Here is a 13,735-nt window from a genome sequence, read left to right as displayed (position 1 = left end):
TGCCTTGATTGCTGGAGCTAGTGAAAGGGCTGGCTAGCTCTACGCGGTTTCAGGGCTTCTGGTTTGTTGGACTGTCGTGACGGGCGTGTGCTTTACACGGCCCACCTGGACCATTCTTATATAGAAGAGCCCCTAGGGAGGGGAACGAGTGGAACCTGGGGTAGGTGCACCCATTTTTTTCAAAAAAATTAGTAATTAAGAAAATGGTCGAAAATCATGATGTAAATTGTTTTGTGTTACGCTCGAGTAAATTGTTTTGCGTACAAAAGACTTTACTGGTGTTGTTGGCGAAAAACAAAATCAACACTATATGAGAGTTAATTACTATATATTCACTCTATATTGTCCTGGAAATTCTGTTTTTCGCCTTAGATTTTTTATGGCAGTTTTCCTTTGTCGAAAGTTTTAAACGAGTATGCCAGTTGGTCAAATTTATTCGAAAATAGTTTCAAAGATTTTTGAATTTTTCGTGAGTTGCTAATTTTCTCAGATTTTTTAACAGGTCCATCTACACCCAGGTGTATCAGGGTATTTTCCAGCTCCTAGCAGCAAAGACCTATTACCGGTAGAAAATATTCTCGTATTTTCTTGATTGTTTGACAAAGGATATAGCTAGGATGCAAACTTCATATCAATATCCCTCAACCATCCCAGTTATCAAACATGTTACAAACAATACGAGAGGTAGATGTTTAAAGCTAGCCGGATTATGGGTCAAACGCAATGAGCCCACTTACACTAAAAAGATGCTTGGTTGACTCATGGTTAATTATGGCCGAAGACACAAGACTTACTCATGCTAGGTCTTCTACGTGCGAGCTTGTCTCATCGAGATCCCAATCAGGGTTATAAACCAATGGGAAATGTTCACTATTAAATGCATTTTCATCCATAACCTTCTAATTATCCATAGGTTTATCGACATGGGGCATGGGCTAAATAAAGCGAGTCGACGGAACTTTTGTCATTCATATGTAAATTCAATCGAAACTCATCCGGCTTGTGCGATAGCCGAATGGGTTTCAGACGTGCAAACATCTCATTCTGCGGAACAAATCATGGAGCTAGCAAATCCCTCAAAAAATATGTCAGGATCAGCTTCGTATTTTTGTGATGGTCCATGTGTTATTTTTTCAGATCAACGGCCTGATCGCACAATTATTAATTAACCAGTTGACATTTCGATTGTTTGTCCTTGAATGTCATACACCATGTGTTCTACTACTATCTGCGCCGGGATGCATGTCCTGTTTATGTGTCATTGTGTGCACACCCTCGATATGTTTCAGCAAGTTGTGTGTGACAGATCAATACATTTATATATACACTGACAGTCTGTTTATTTCCCATAGTCTAGCAACTAAACTTGCAGTGTTTCAACTGCTTATTTAATTTATAATTTTTTTATTCAATTAGCATGTTCGTGCATCCGGATGTGCACAGGCTGCAAAAGATTCTTTCCTCTATTATCTAAATGAAAGTTGATTTGACAGTTAAGATCAAGTGAGCCAACAATATACATCCCTAATCTATAGTCACTCATCAAAGTAACGTTTGCAGTCGGATCCCAAAACCAAAACGGTACACGCAGGAAAATGACAAATCGTGCGCGGCATTCCCATCTGCATCCACCATCAAAATTGCTAGCAAAACCATACAGATAATCATAACATTGTCAAGTGAGACAGCCCCAGGCATGATAGATGATTGATTAAATTCCTACCACTCGCGTGCACCATGAATCATACCGTGCCAGGGGTGGATAGAAAGCTCGAGGCTCGAGGCCCGGGTCATGGCTATGGCGAACTAGCAGAGCCCAATCCCTCTGACCAGCTTGTGAAACTCGAAAGGTCTCTGGAATCCTTGAACACGAAATTTTGGCATGACCTTTGATAAACAAAAATTCACAATGATGTATAGGCATGTCATCACTCCATAAAATATCATACCAAGTTTCACTAATAACATTAATTCATAGTCTCATACATCATACTGCAACACTAATCCATCCACATGCACTTAGTCCAGCAATTCCATTTGGGAGATTTTGTTTGAACATGTGTGATGCCTGAGCCCTGGGATGTGCTGCACACCCCAAAATATACGAATACTACTCCAATAAAGTCATGAAACAGTTTAATCCCGTGATGGCACGCACTAACACTAAGAAACTGAAATAATTTTGTGTGCCGAATGCTATGCAGGAGGCATGTCGTCGACCACCGATTGCTCACCACCTTGTCCATTCTGCTGGCCTAGATCGGGGATTTCCCAAGGGAAGTTTGTCCAGATCGTGCGTGTGGTCATGGTCATAATCATGTAATACAGGGAGTAGGCGCGTAATCGGTAAATGGTCACTCAGTTTTTTATTTTGAAAAGTCATTGAAAATCTTTTGGAAAATATCCGGTTCCCCCACTCCTTCTCAATGCTCCCAACTTCCAAAAATACATTTAAATATTTCAAAAGTTCCCGAAGAACGTTATGAATGTTCACAAGACATGGGCCTATAATCCCAAAAAAATTCAAATCCAAATTCAAAATTCGTAAGGAGAAATGAAAAGACAAAGCACAGTGAATAGTGTCACAAAAAGACAAAAGCACAAAAGACACTATACACATCCTGAATTTTTTTTGTTTCTCCATGTATATTTTGAATTTGGATTTGAAATTTCGAGGGATTGTTGAGACAAGTCTTGTAAACAATAAAAATTTTACTTTTGGAACTTTTTGAAACATTAAAATGTATTTTTGAGAGATGGTGGCATGGGAGCATTTGAGGAGTGGGTGCTCCCAAATTCCAAAACATAAATTTAAATCTTGATCGAAACTTATTTATTGATAATTTCCATTCAGTCGTGTAAACTCTTTGATTTGGGCACTCCTATATTTTGATGTCAGCATGTCGTGCATATAAGAGCAACTCTAGCAGATACCCCTAAAACGCCTCGAAAAAAAAGGTCCAGACCATATCCTGCAAAACCGCATGTACTGTAAATTTTTTACAGTCCCCCTAAAAACCGCACCGTCCTCTAAATATGGAGGTTTGGATGAAAATTTTATAGCTCCCTCTATACCAGAAAACCATTGGCGGGAGGGAAATTTGAGCTCCCGCGCGTTCACCCTCGTCACCGCTGCCATCTTCCATTGTCGATTTCGGCCATCCCTGCCGCCACCAACCACACCACTACGGTGGCTTGGAGGTCGCACGCGCTCCTATGCATGACCAGGAGCAGCCCGGTGTCGTCCACCTCGCCTATGGCGGCCGCACGTCGGACCACGGAGCTCGAATGGGACCAGCTTTTGGGAGCCCTACGTCCGAGCTCGAGATGGACCATCCTGCGGCGGCCGCGCATCGGAGCAGAAATTTCGAGCGGTACCAGCCCGTTGTCGTGGCCGATGTGAACCAGCGATCGGTCTTGATCGACCACCTCCTCTACCCCGACTACATAGAGCGGAACTGATCTGCTGCATCAAGCTGACTAGAGCAGAATCAGGGGTCAGCCTCGATTGTAATTCAGTTTTTGTTTTGAGGGTGCTTTGTGCTAAATCTTTACGAGATCTGCTCTGCCGCAGCACACATCATACCATAAAAACTCACCAAAAACATTTTGCGGTATACACAAATGATTTTACAGTATGAGTTTTTAGGGCATCTGTTAGAGTTGCTCAAAGGTTGGAGCTGGAAATGTGTCAACATATCTAGTATACTACACATGCCACTTCATCACACATGCCCCACCATTTATATTTCTCTCTTCATGCATGAATAATGCTACTTACTCTCTCAACATGCACGGTCTCCCGCTTTATCAACCACACTACTTTTATTTCTCTCAATATGCATGAGATATGCTACTTATATTCTATAAACTAGTGGTTGGGGCGCCACCGGGTGGCGCCGCTTGAGGCGTGCATGTGCGGTAGCAAATAGGTGGCCGCACTTTTCATTCACTTTTTGTCGCTATGATTAGAACATGTACATGGAACTGCCGGTCAACTCATGTGGACTTTGATTACTTACAAGACCAACAAAAATGCATTACTTGCAATGTATATTTATAAAATAAATCGGAAATATTATTAATAGGTAGGCTTATATGAACATAGAGTAGCAGTCTTACATCCTACAAAGACTTATACCTATAGAGATGATGGACTGCAGAGCCTAAATTTTCTAAACTCAAGCATCCACAAAATGAAATCATCTCGTGATGATGATGAATGATAAGCACTGAACATAACTCCAAAAACCTAATAAGAAGCCAAGACTATTCGACTAAAATTTTAATTATGAAAGAGATGACAGCAGGCCGATGATCTGAACTACAACCGAGGAGTTCTTTCCTCCCTCTTTCTCTAAATTACATGTCTGCAAATAAGTTTCAGAACAACAGGGATGGCATGGAATTCCAGTGAATGAAAATGAATAAATTATGGCTGACATCTCTGTTTCACCTTCGAAGCTGCATCTCACAAGTTGACTATAACCATTCTAGATGCTCATAATCTTTGGAAGTCCATCAAGCTTTGCAGCATGTACAAACTGCATTACTCCGTACGTGGTTTCATTGGAAACACCGATATATTGTACCTAGATTAGAAGAGACAAACATGGAATTATATACTGGTTTATGGTTACCTGTCTGCTATCTTTGGCTGTCTTATGCATATACTCTGAGTGAATTATTCAAATGTGCGTTTATGAACACAACAATCATATGTTCATAATCTAGAATAAATCTAGGCTATTATTACATCGAAAATGCACATGGTTTTTAAAGAGTGTGCAAAATACATGCACCAAATCCTTTGGAAAGATAGATCCATACTAAGATTTGTGTTCAATTAATAATTATCTGGTTGTTGTTTCTAAAATAAAATTATACTCCCTCCGTCCCATAATATAAGAGCGTTTTTTACACTAGTGTAGTGTCAAAAAACGCTCTTACATTATGGGACAGAGGGAGTATTACACTATTACCTTCCCTTTACCAATTAGTTCCTGAAAGCTTTCCATTGATCCACACATGGGACGCTTGGCCTCCATTTGGTTGAATTGTAACTGAATTCACCGTAACGTGCGACATACCTATCTAGCCTGAAGACATAAAGCAAACTTTGGAGCCAAAGTTGTCTTTTTTGTCAAATAAAATAATAATGATGACATATTAATACAAACAAAGTATGAAAAATTCTATGTGAAAAATGAAAGAATTAAAATGAAGAATGTGTGCTGAAAACAGTCTGTATAAGACGACAAAAGGACTCACAGAGGATGGAAAAGAGAACTCAGATTTACAATTTTCAAGTTCAGTAAGGAAATGCAAAATGTGAAATATGATTGTGTATGAATCAATCTGGAACAAGATGTGAAAATTATTCTGAGCAAAAATAATCTTTGAAATAAACACTACCCAGTGTATGTGAAGAAAATCAGTGTAGTCTTTAGATAAGCATGAAAGGCTCTTTTCGACACTTTCCTTCATAATGGGATCATCAACACACACCTTTCTGCATTGTACCGATGAAAAGTGTGATCTGAATAACCAGAAATTTTGGTGGCTAAAGTTGTCTAGTCAGAAACATAGTGAGCTGGGAACGACAAATGGATTCAGAAGCATGCTATCTGAATTGGGATCGGGGAACTCCAAATGGATTAGAAAACTGCAAATAAATTATAAGGCCGGTTTAGGGTACTTTGTCTCGTGGCTTGGATTTCATCCACCTGCCTACATATAGATCAGTCCTCCCTTGAGTCTCCTTGGGTTGCATTCGGTAGTAACAACCAATAGAAATGGAGTATTTCAATTAAAACTGGGATCAACTGCAGAAAATAAGACGGTGGTCGAAGGGAAGGAAGGAATGTGTACCGGCAATTTCTGCGGTGTCCAGTATGTTGATGCCCTGATTAAAATAATAAGAGAGCATATCATGGGATTCCTTCTCTGTTCTTTGCTATCCAAAGATCATCTAAGAGAAGTAAACATTAGACTAAGATGTAAAAAAACTGGACCAACAACAACAACAGAAACATGAAGGTTCAGCTCTGCACATACTGTTCCAAGAGTTATCCCGCTAATAAGGAGATCTGAATCTCCCAGCTTCTTGTACGGCAACTTCGCTGCTTCTGGCTGCGGACACGTCTCGGGTGCCATCTTCGGGAATGTTGGGCACTCAACCCTGGTAAGTATGAGGAGATTGCAGCAAACGCAAATAGCACCATTTGTCGCGTATACTGTTGTCGAATTTTTTGTTGTTGCATATATTGAAACCCTGTTCTTGCACATTCCAACAAACATATCAAGAAGAAAAAAATCAATGCGTGAAATGATGCAAAAAATCAGTTTTTGTTTCGTAGATGCCTAAATTCATCTTTACTCAAGGAAATTCTAGCAAATTAGCCTAGAAACACCAGTATGCAGTCACTTTAGTCTGCGAAATATTCAAAAGTTTGGAGAAAATACCATTGTCTTTGCAAAAAGAAACTATCAAGAGGCAAGAACTGGTTACTACAGAGTACAGACTGAAATCTTCATCAACATCACAACAATGCAGATGCTTATAAACTAATATACCAATAAATCCAATCTATTTGGTCTAGAACATGACGAGTGGAGAATGAAAGAGCAAAAGAATCAATCTCACCCGACAGAGTCGAGGATGTCGTTGGAGATCTTGGCGGCTCCCTTGTGCAGGTCTCCCAGGCTGTAGGCCGCTGCCGCTTGATCACTGGCGTCTCCCCTGACCCCGCAGAAAAGCCTCAACAAAGTCTTGGTTTGCAAGCACATCACAAGGAAATTTATAGACGACCCCAACTGACTCCATTCAGAACTGGGTAATTAAGAGAGGGCCTCAATAGCTGGCAGCTTCATGCAAGGCTGAAAAACGAGAACAAATTCAAATGTGTACGAGTCAGAGAGCAATGAATGGATGATGGACTCACCATCGAGTTGCAGTTGCAGAGACTGAGCACCGTATCGAGGGCTCCGTACATAGCTGGCGCGGGCCCGAGGTTGGATCTGATGAGTCGTGCAAGGACAACGGCAACGTCTCCGATGCTCTGCATCGAACCCAATGCCCTGACAGAACGCAACGCCTTCAGTGTACTGACGACCTGCATCTCCACCCCATGTTGTCTCTTTGCTGCCATCACGGAGAATCCCATGATCCTAGATGCCCGAAAGGACAATGGTATGAAATTTTCAAAACAGGACTAAGCACTACATGATGTTGTGGTTACCAAATGACATTACTTACAAGTTAATGCACTGCAAAAATTAGTACACTTTTTCACAGTAGTACAGCTTGCATTTGACGAGAACCCATACGTCTTCCTACAAAATGGTCAGCTTTAACCATAGAAATGATAACTACGTCAAACATGACTCATGCCCACTAGACCATTACATAACACATAATGGCAGCCATAGTGCTGAACTTCCTCACACTGGTAAAGCACAAAGACAACAAGGTCTTCAGTAAAATCTAACAGGCACATAAGACCAAGAAATGTTTAGAGGCTTTAGAATTTAGCACGTATGGGATTTAATAAACAAATTACCTTATATTTTGGACAGAAAATCAAGGAGAGGAGGGATATGTAGTCCCTGACTCCCAATCGCCTTGTCCCTTTCAGCTGCTGCAGGGAAAAAGCAATCGAAAGATCAGCACACACCACCATTCAACCACACATACTAGCGCAAGCACAACATGCGCACACCACGACAGCTAGCACACACGCATGCCACCGGCAGCACGCGCAGCACAGAGGCATGCCCGCTCCACACCACGCCCAGCTGCAACTGCCAACGCCGTCAAGATGTCCGCAACTTTTGCTCCAATGGTAGAGAGAGGATTGGAAGGAGAGAGGGCCGCCGCACAATCACCTTCAATTTGCAACCACCGCAGACGGCCTTCAGCGTGACGACGGCGGGGTGGCCCGAGAGGTGTTGCATGATCTCGACCTCGCGGTGGACCGTGTCCTCGACGTTCTTGGGGATATACCAAGAAACAGTGGTATAAGTGTATAACAGATCAATGCAGCTATCATGAGAAGCATAAAGAGATGAAGGCATCACAACTCATGGAAGATGAAATGAATATTGGAGTTATTTATTTCACAAGGAAAACAGTAATAAATATCAAATGGCAAAACACATCGCATATATTTGAGCAATAGCACTCTGGCTGTTTATTTTCAGTAGTCATTCACACATTTAGGCAAGGCCGCAAGGCACATTAGGGGCTGATCAGGTGAGCTAAACATATACAAATAAAAACATTGCTAGGGTGGATAAAGGGCCACATGTTAGAGATGAGTCAATACAAAAATTAAACAAGTTCTGGCAGAATAACTGCACTGACAAGAGCATGCAATATTACTTGGCAAGTGTAAACTTCAAATGGCATGTAAAATCAACAATTACTTCCAAATTCGTACAAGTTGTAAAGGCTAGTTATATATGCAATCGAAGTTAAGGGACTTTAGGATGCGAATCACAACCAAGTTATTAGCAACAAAGCAAAACAAAGTTACCGAGTTACAGTAAAAGCTAATGAAAACTATCAAAAATTCGCATCAAGAATATGATATCCGTGCAGTTACAATTCTACTTGGAACTATACAGAAGTCCACACCTTGAACAGCTCAAATCTACAGCCAAGGGAGGGACACGCAGAGAAGAAATTCTAAACTAAACATGAGCACGATCTCAATCACTACGTCCATAAAGGCTCCTCCGCCGCAGCAGATCGAGAATGACAGGAGGAAGCAGGGAAGGGGATCAAACTCACCCTGTTCTGGTCAACAACGTCGACGATGACGACGAGGCAGCCGTAGTCCTTGCCGTAGTTCACCAGGGCCACCCACCCGATCAGCACGAACCTCTTGAACGGCTGTACAAGCACAAAAACAAGGCAACCATGGTCAACAACCAAGACCACCAGAGAGAAGGCGACAGAAAAGGCCTAACGGTGAGTTGGATTTCACAGGTCTTCCTACCATAGATCCGAACGGAGCAGAACTTGCCGTGTCCGATCTCGTTGCCGAGCTCATGGTAGGAGACGATGATAGGGTTGGGATCTTTGGACGGTTGGAGACGCAGAGCAAATCGACTGAGGCTGCGAGCTGGGATGGTGCCGAAGGCGGCGGCGGCACGACCACCATCACCAATTAGCAAGTATCCATTGTTGTTGTGCCATGACCATGAATCAATCACAAGGTTTTTCTTTTGTGACTAGCACTGCTAGGCTGCTAGCTGTACGTGTCCATCCATCCATGCGTCTACCAAACAATTATATCATCTTAAGAGAACTCGAGGAACTGTCAACATGCATCAGTTTTATTGGACAGCTCCTCCTTCTATGTATGCTTTATCTATTCGTGTGACTGCTGTGTTCATCAACATCAACAGCAAGAAAAAGCTGCTGCCAAAGGTAAGTGTGCCTCTCTGAACCTTGATTTGCTTTAAGTTGTATATATATCTAGTTAAACTCTGATCTTAGGTTACGTACATGTCTTCCTACCAAAAGCTAACAATTAGTGATGTTTTTCAGATAGAGGTGTTAATGTTCTTTCTGCTGCTGCTGTCCTTTGTGACCCCATCACCAAGGCTCTCTTGGCAGGATTCCTTGCTATGCGTAAATAACCATGGCAATTCCTCAAGTGTCAACGTTTCCTACTCTCTAATAACAGAAAAAAGCAAGAAACGCTGGGATTTATCATCACGAACAGCAAGAGTTGATGGAGTAGGAGAGATACATGCTGCGGGGAGGGGAAGAAGGACCTTGACGCACTCCAGGGGAGGGATGGGAGCTCCATGGCGGCTTGAAGGTGTTGGTTCTCGTCAGCCCTTAGGGGCCGGTGGTCCTTGTTCTCCTCCTCAGTCGTCGCCGGGATACTCTAGGCAGCAGCACCAACTTGACGAAGAGCCTGCGAAATCGAATCGAAACAAATGAGTGGAAGATAAAGTGGGGAGGGGACCTTGTGGATGGGCTCCATGGATTGGCTTGGGCACCATGGAGGGGAGGTGCTGCTTACCCGAGCTAGGAGGTCGCCGTCGTACACGACGTGGAGCACACCGGCGAAGACCACGGCGACAAAGGCACCTTCTTCCGTCGAGCTCGACCATGTGTGGGGTGTTGTCGTCCTCGTCCTGCTGCTCCGAATCGAACGAATAGGTAAGGGATCGAGGAGAAGAGGAGAGGGTCTGGATCGATGGAAGGCAGGCAGAGCTCACCTCGGTGGTCGCCGCGGATCCGTGGGGGTCACCTGGGGCGCGCAGCGGAGGAGCGCCGGCGACCAGCTGCGGCCAGGGTTCTCCATCGGGACGCCGTCGCCGTACATCTCAAGGTGGACGAGACGCCGTCGAGGGTGGAAGATGAGAGAAGGTCGCGGGCGGGCGACGCGATGGGTGGCGGCGATGAATGGGCGGTCGTATCTGGCGAAGGTGGGGAGGAGGTGGCGTGCGTCCTCTCTCTGTCTTCTCGAGGAAGGAAACGACCACGCCTTTTTTTCTACGAAGGGAACGTTTCCTTCCAATTGGCCAGCACGAACAGTACCACCCTGCCGACGTGGACGTAACCAGAGATCGCTCATTGCGCGACGATAGATGGGTTGGATACTCCCTCCATTCCTTTATACAAGCCACTATGAAAAATACATTTTGCATACAAGACCACTAACAGTAACCGAGGCAAAAAATAATGATGTTTCCTCGCATTATTAACTTGTTTAATACTTACATGCTTGTAGTCATAATGACAGTGTGTTACTTCCTTTTCATTCATTCCTTGCATACATACAGGCGTATTAATGATTTCGGTTAACGAAAAGAAAAGTGGACTTGCTAAGCTGTCATTAAATTTTACCTTGGTACCTATAATTTGAATTTGTGGCTTGTACTCCCTCCTTTCCGGTTTATAGGGCTTATCTCAAAATTTTAGTTTTCCATTTTATAAGGCACAATTTTGTTGTTCCCCATCACATGTTTAGACTTCAAGGTGCATTAAATCATTGCATGCAAGTATTAAGAGAAAACTGACCAATGCATGCATGCATTGCAATTAATGCATTCGTAAACATAATTTTTTGAGGAAAACAAGAGCATTAATTCGGTGCTTTTGCAAACTATAAAAAATATTCCACCACTCATCATCTACCTTGGTTGGTGAGATTTTTGAATTGAGCCTTATAAACCAGAAAGGAGGGAGTATAAAGGAATGGAGGGAGTATCAAAAACTTTATAATCATTAAACAAAATAAGTGTGTGGATGCGTGCGTGTGAGTGGGTGTGGTCTTCATTCTCGTATTCAAATTTCAGACAACAAATCTCATCAAATAATATATTGCAACCCAGTTCCGGTAACAACCTGTGTGGTATCATGTAGTGTAAGTAACAAATGAGCTTCCGTTATAGTGGGGACTCTAAAAGTTCATGCATGAGGGAACTGTAATAATTTATGCATGATTTGCTGCTTTAAATATGTCTAACCGGTTGCTTTCTTCTAAAAAAGGAGGGTCAAAACCTTTTTTTTTTTTTTGCACCTCCTGCCCTGGATTCGCAGATGCACGTAACCATAAATTAACTAAATAAGATGCAAGTCGGCGCTTAAACTTACAAGTAGAATCCAACAAGTATTCCCTCCGTTCTAAAATAGATGACCCAACTTTGTACTAAACTTAATATAAAGTTGGGTCATCTATTTTGGAATGGAGGGAGTATATAGCAATGACGAAACGACGACAAGATGAGAAACAATCAACTGGCATTGTAAACTCATAATTTTCTTCCATGACCAAATTTCAAAAAGGAAGTAGGAACACGCACCGACATTGCCTTGTCAAGCCTATAAATGTTAAGGTAAAGACTTTCATCCTAGAAATTGAGTCCGACCAATCAAGGCTAGAAGATCATAACAAAGAAAACAAATTCAACAAAGAGGCGGTGCAACTACGCCATTGTCGATCTGACAAGTGAAAGAAAGATGGCTAGTTTTCAGCCACAACATGTAGTGACATTCTAGCCACACCATCATAACGCAGATCTTCCGAGAGATGCGTCGTTGTTATTCTATCAATATCCACGTGCCATGGTGTCCTCGAGAGCAAATGACCAAGATCGAGCTCAAATCAAGCCATATGATTATTGTTCGGCCACCTCACGCACAAATATTTCACTCGTTGCCACTATCATATAGTCACATTCTAGCCACATCATCATAACGCAGATCTTCCGAGAGATGCGTCGTTGTTATTCTATCAATATCCACGTGCCATGGTGTCCTCGAGAGCAAATGACCAAGATCGAGCTCAAATCAAGCCATATGATTATTGTTCGGCCACCTCACGCACAAATATTTCACTCATTGCCACTATCATATAGTGACATTCTAGCCACACCATCATAACGCAGATCTTCCGAGAGATGCGTCGTTGTTATTCTATCAATATCCACGTGCCATGGTGTCCTCGAGAGCAAATGACCAAGATCGAGCTCAAATCAAGCCATATGATTATTGTTCGGCCACCTCACGCACAAATATTTCACTCATTGCCACTAGTAGAAAACAAGGCTTTGGTTGGGGCCTGACCAGCCCATTAGTGCCGGTTCAGTCACGAATCGGGACCCTTGGGGCATACGTCCCGGTTCGTGAGCCCGGGGGGCCGGCCGGGGCCTCGTGGGCATTGGTCTTGGTTCGTCTGGATCCATTTGTTCCGGTTCCTAGCACGAACTGGGACCAATGGGCCTCGCTCCTGGCCCACATACATTGGTCCTGGTTCGTGGCTCGAACCGGGATAGAAGGGGGGCCTTTAGTCCAGGTTCCAGCCACGAACCGGGACAAATGAGTTGCCTTTATATACCCTCTCACCAGCGAGCAGAGCACTCCACGGTGCTCTGTATTTCTGGCCGGCGAGGGGAGGGCATTTGGGTGCTCTAACTCACCTCCTATGCACATGAGGTGTTCGATGAAATGTCCGAGCCACGCTAGTTAAGTTTTCTCCTCTCGAAGCTCGACCTCCAAGCTCCATTTTCCCCGAGATTTGCATAGGTTTAGCGGTCCGTCACGTCTCGTCCCCGTCTTCACCGCCGTCGATCGCCCGCGCTGATGTCGTCGCCGGCACCACCATGGTAGCCTCTTGTTCTTATCTTTCTGAAAGAAAAACAATTCTTACTTTAGATAGATACTTGTCTAATTTTCTTACTTTTGACACACGTAATTATATATAATGCACGCAGATGAACCGGCAATGGATGTACGGTGACAGACACACCTCCGAGTACATTAAGAGCCTGCATAATTTTCTTGAAGTTGCTAAGGCAAACAAGAAGAATAGTTTTATGTGTTGTCCATGCCCTATATGTGGGAATACAAAGTCTTACTCTGACTGAAAAATCCTTCACACCCACCTGCTTTACAAGGGTTTCATGCCACACTATAATGTTTGGACGAAGCACGAAGAAATAGGGGTTATGACGGAAGACATCGAAGAAGAAGAGGACGATGACAACTATGTGCCCCCTGAATACCGTGATGCTGCAACGGGGGAAGCTGCTGAAGATCAAGAGGAACCAGACGATGCGCCCGATGATGATGATCTTCACCGGGTCATTGTTGATGCAAGGACACAGTGCGAAAGTCAAAAGGAGGAGCTGAAATTCGATCGCATGTTTGAGGATCACAAAAAAAGGTTGTACCCCAATTGCGAAGATGGTAACACAAAGCTCGGTACCG

The 13,735-nt window shown here is 43.2% G+C and overlaps 1 protein-coding gene across 3 annotated transcripts; it reads right to left on the bottom strand.

Annotated features, from left to right (window-relative positions):
* Positions 1-4,056: 4,056 nt before the first annotated feature.
* LOC119329241 lies at positions 4,057-10,495 on the bottom strand. Of its 3 annotated transcripts, none has more exons than XR_005159356.1 (11): positions 9,787-9,899; positions 8,795-8,896; positions 7,888-8,044; positions 7,563-7,637; positions 7,259-7,335; positions 6,945-7,144; positions 6,647-6,879; positions 6,058-6,274; positions 5,872-5,971; positions 4,983-5,099; positions 4,057-4,592 (listed from the first exon to the last, which is right to left on the bottom strand). XR_005159356.1 is itself a non-coding variant. In XM_037602250.1 (9 exons), exons 3-8 carry the CDS (start codon positions 9,819-9,821, stop codon positions 7,279-7,281), a joined length of 528 nt encoding a protein of 175 aa, XP_037458147.1. In that variant the 5' UTR covers positions 9,822-9,932; positions 10,041-10,158; positions 10,240-10,495; the 3' UTR covers positions 6,893-7,170; positions 7,259-7,278. The 3 variants fall into 3 exon arrangements, 1 of the variants encoding a protein (XP_037458147.1); XR_005159357.1 differs by having other exon boundaries at positions 7,888-7,992; XM_037602250.1 differs by lacking the exons at positions 4,057-4,592; positions 4,983-5,099; positions 5,872-5,971; positions 6,058-6,274; positions 6,647-6,879 and adding exons at positions 9,003-9,128; positions 10,041-10,158; positions 10,240-10,495 and having other exon boundaries at positions 6,893-7,170; positions 7,563-7,640; positions 7,888-7,992; positions 9,762-9,932.
* Between the last annotated feature and the right edge of the window lie 3,240 nt (positions 10,496-13,735).

Source organism: Triticum dicoccoides, chromosome 7A (genome assembly GCF_002162155.2).
Source record: "Triticum dicoccoides isolate Atlit2015 ecotype Zavitan chromosome 7A, WEW_v2.0, whole genome shotgun sequence".
NCBI classification, from domain to species: Eukaryota; Viridiplantae; Streptophyta; class Magnoliopsida; order Poales; family Poaceae; genus Triticum; species Triticum dicoccoides.
This window is presented reverse-complemented; position numbering and strand designations above follow the sequence as displayed.

What these genes read in the sequence shown, in the direction of transcription:
- LOC119329241 (XM_037602250.1), bottom strand. Translation starts at nt 9,821, where the DNA reads ATGGAGCTCCCATCCCTCCCCTGGAGTGCGTCAAGGTCCTTCTTCCCC. An exon ending in TCTTCCCCTCCCCGCAGCAT is followed by an intron (nt 9,129 to 9,761) that starts GTATCTCTCCTA and finishes GCACCATCCCAG; the next exon opens with CTCGCAGCCTCAGTCGATTT. An exon ending in GCGGTGGTTGCAAATTGAAG is followed by an intron (nt 7,641 to 7,887) that starts GTGATTGTGCGG and finishes TTTTCCCTGCAG; the next exon opens with CAGCTGAAAGGGACAAGGCG.